General features: G+C 41.0%; 1 protein-coding gene across 1 annotated transcript in view; it reads right to left on the reverse strand.

The window, feature by feature from the left end:
- Nucleotides 1-248: 248 nt before the first annotated feature.
- Nucleotides 249-4,261, reverse strand: part of NRG3 (neuregulin 3) — a 251,987-nt gene continuing 247,974 nt past the window's right edge. The window contains exon 9 of the mRNA XM_009641852.1: nucleotides 249-756. Coding sequence (XP_009640147.1) covers nucleotides 249-756 — 508 coding nt within the window. The remainder of the gene's footprint in view (nucleotides 757-4,261) is intronic.

The raw sequence follows: 4,261 nt of genomic DNA on the forward strand, positions 1-4,261 counted from the left end.
AAACTGTATGTGTAATCCTGCCTAGAAAGCACCTGATGTACGCTTCATCCCTCCTGGAACTTTTCCCTTAAAAAAATATTTTGTTAAAAAACACTATGATATGAGGGCGATTGACTATTTGGTTTCTTCTAAGTAGATGCTCTTAAATTAATGCATATAAATAATTTGTATTTAATCTCCTCCCTTCCTGTTTAGCAAAGCATCGAATGCACAGATCTCGTTTCCCCTCCCACAACCCCCACACAAAGTCACTTGGTCAATACCGAGTCTCTTTGCGTTTCGCTTTTTAAGACAAATTGTGCCTCTCGCTCTGACTTGGCCATGGGGCTCATGGGCAGAAAGGCCGTGTTTTCGCTCGCGCTGCTTTCTGCTTCTACGCTCGCCAGTTCATAGTCCTCCGACCTCCTCGCGTCCGTCAGAATCCGAATCTGCTCCTGCACAGTTTCTAGCAATATTTTCACTTCGTGTTGTTCTGCTATAAGACAATTACTGACTGGGGAACTCACATTGACAAGTTCAGCTGAAAAGGAGTTTTTGCACCATTTGATGCCTGTTACTTCAGAAACATTTTGCATTTGCATGCAGGCTTCGTCCAAGCCCACAGACGGGATGATGGGAACGGAGTTGGCCCTTGAAGATGAATAGCCGACCAAGTCCTTCTGATCCACGTTATTAAAATAAGGGGTTGTCTCTCTTGAAGGCAGTTGCATATTTATTGAAGTATTCTGGGGAGTTTTTAAACCACTGGATGAATACCTGGAAAGAGTAAAAAGAAGTTTTTGTTGGACATCAAGCGGTCAGATGCAACCGGCAGCAGGAACGCTGTATGAAATTCAGTGAGCTGTGCTGAAAAGATACATGTCATTTTTCCCTCACACTAGGAGCACTTAGTAATAGTGTGGTCCTGGGGAAAACAAGACTCTGGAGACCTGGTTTTGATTCTCAGATCTGCTGGTGGCAAACCACTGGTTTTCTCTTGCCCTCATTTTGCCCACCAGCATATGAGAATCATGACAATTCCTTTTAAAGCGCTTTCAGGAGTTATACTGTATCACAATAAATTTTGTTTGGAGTTAAATTTGAAATTCCATTCTGACGTTCCTAAGTGGGGAAATGGATTGATGCTTTCTTCAACATCAGAACTCTCAATGTCAAATGGCTATTTTAGGAAAACACTTTAAAAAGGTTGGCCTGATTTGTTTTCTTAGATCTCGTCTGGAAATAGAGCTAATACACTGAGCTCAAGTGTTTCCAAAAAAATCCTTTTTCCTCCATTAATACATACCATAGGATGATTTTATTTATTGTGAGGCAAATTTGGTGAATTTTCATCAACTTTTCCATTTTGTTTCAAAGCCGAATTCATTATTCTCATCAGAAAGTGTTTTCGCTTACAGGAAATACTTAAAAAATACAAATGGAAAGTATACTAAATATAAAATAAAGGAATCGGTGAGAAAAAAAAAAAAAAAAAAGATGTTTCCTATCTGAGAAGTAGTCTTACAAGAAATCTGGTGCTCTAGAAGCTACTGTATCTACTAGTCATGATTGCTGAGGACCATAGACATCACCTCAGTACTGGAACTTATTTTATTTATAATCAGCGTTGTGATCATATCACTATTTAATAAGGCAAGCTATTGGTGAAGTCTAGTATGTTTTATCCATGGATGAGGAAAGCAACATCTAGATCTGGTGTGGAAGCAGGTGCTGTGAGCTCTGACTTGAAGGCTATTTCTCTGAAAGCCGCTTAAGGAGAACGAGGGAAAAGAAAGTGAAAAGCCTGAAACAGCCATAGACCAACATTAGCGTACAACACTAATTAACTGGAAAGGCTTCCTTTGGCCCCATCCTCCTGGCGAGCTGTCAGACAGGAGAGAGAGGAGGAGGTTTCTTTAGGCTTCTGCCCAGCAGAATGCTGCTGACTTGTAATTAACTCGTCTGCGGTGGCAGGGTGTTCATGCGACTGCTTGACACACTAACCCGCACACGAGCACACGCGCAGTTCTGGGCAGCCCCTGGACGAGAACTCTCCAGGCATCCCCAAAAGACCAGAAAACGCAGCTGGGAGCTCTACGATAAGGAGGAGGTGCTGTGATCTTTGCTGCTCCCCGATGGAAAGAGATACTGCTTTGGGAAGTGGGGCCCAGGGGGATAATATAGGAACCGGCTTTTTTGGATACTTGAGAGAACTTCTTGGACATGCTATCCAGCCGCATTTATGTTTTATGTTTGAGCCAGCTGAGACTCCGCTTTTGGTTGACTACATTTAGACACGCTTGTAGCCACTAATGAAGGGCCTTTTTAGAACAGTTTTCAAGAATCAGTACGAATGAAATACTGATCAGGGATAGTATTCCCGAGGGAGGACAATTAAAAAAAAAATAAATGAAAACAAAACAGTGCAGACCTTTGGGTTGTGCCCATTCTTGTTTCCTTTGCTTATTATATAACTGTTCAAACGCCTATAGCTGGAGAGATCGCATCAGCTGCATTATTCCCTTTTTTGGTAATTCGGGCCCTAAATATATTCGGGGTTGCACCCTGAAAACAAAGGGAGTGAATGTTTTTAATGAATTTCACATGCAATGGATGTATTCTATGGATGATATATAAGCAAAACCAATAAAAGACTGAATTAAAATGGGTTTGGTGAGAAAACAGCAACAGTTGCCAATTCCATAATAGAGATTTAATTTTTCTTGGTATTTTGAAAACTAATTGGCAGCAACAATAACATGTAAGGCAATGCCTGGCATATTTACATCACATTTTTTAAAGTACAGATAGACACACCAATTTTATGCCGGAATTACATGTTTCTGCCCTGTGCTCACAGGGCTTTCAAAGGAGGACTGAGGATGAATTAAAGCACATACAGTGTGTGCAGTAGGCAAGGTATTAAACTAGCAGAGATATTACATCTATACTGCGTGAGACCCAGCTTTTGGTTAATTACAAACTGATCCATGCTTCTGCTTGTGACACCAGACTGCTGCTGTTTTCAATAGACTGAGACTTAGACCTATTTGCAGAATCTTCATTACACTTTCCTAGAATTAACTTTCCTAGAACTAGAGTTCCTCCTAAGAAAAAAATGGGTTTTTTATCTGAAAAACTATTTTGTCTGAATATATTCATTCATGTGCATGTATTTCAAAGTGCAGCTCTCTCCCCACCCTCTGCCTAAAAGCAAGCAGAAAAAGAAACTCAGACATTTATAAATATGCCGCAGTAATTATGTTATACTCTTACAGTGTTTTAGAGTCTAAATTAAAGAATGAAACTGAAAGAAGCATAATAATTTTACTGCCCCCTCCCCTTAAAGTAGGTAGTAAAGAGACACAGAAGGGATCAGATCTTAAAATACAAAACAGGGTTTTTTTAGCATAATACCAAGTGCTTTGCTATAAGCCCTGTTGCTATAGGCGTTCAATATACAAGCCTGATGACAAGGTCCATTAAGATGACTGGGAGTCATTTCAGTGGCATTACCAGGCTTCGGCTCAGACTCGTAAGCACTTATACCTATGTACACACACCCCACTTTCCACCTGTAGATATGACACTTCGGGTCTTTATAGACAAACACATTTATACCTGTACATACACACATTCACAGGCCATAAGGCAGTACTGCTAGCACTTCATGCCACGTAACGTCACTGAAAGCACGCGATCAAATGGCTGTCCACTTAACGGCATGTAAGCTCGTGACACCCTCAGGGACTCCAGTCGGTCTCTGAGATGTGACTGGCATGGAGATCATTTGTTTTCTTTGAGCCCCTCATTTCAAGCAGGTTTTTCTATTCCTTCAAGTAGCATACTGATTAAATAACTGATATTAGCTGTATTTGACTCAAACTCTGCAAGTAGAATCATAGAATGTTTTGGGTTGGAAGGGACCTTTAGAGGTCATCCAGTCCAACCCCCCTGCAGTGAGCAGGGACATCTTCAACTGGATGAGGTTGCTCAGAGCCCCGTCCAACCTGGCCTGGAATGTTTCCAAGGACGGGAAGTATCAGATCCTGTTGCAAGTGAGAACTGGTGTTTCCTGAAGGCAGCAAAAGCTTTCTTCTCAATGTGGGATGGGAAGAGGAGCACTTTTACAGGACTAGACAAAAACTAATCACGTAAATTAGCCTCTTTTCTATCAAATATAAACACATAAAATCTGACTAAACTTCAGCCAGAGCTGCTGATGGATGAACTTCAGAAGGCTCACAGAATTAAGAAAATAAACCACTTTGATTTGTGCATC

The sequence above is a fragment of the Egretta garzetta genome, unplaced genomic scaffold, assembly GCF_000687185.1.
Source record: "Egretta garzetta isolate BGI_Z169 unplaced genomic scaffold, ASM68718v1 scaffold56, whole genome shotgun sequence".
Taxonomy (NCBI): Eukaryota; Metazoa; Chordata; class Aves; order Pelecaniformes; family Ardeidae; genus Egretta; species Egretta garzetta.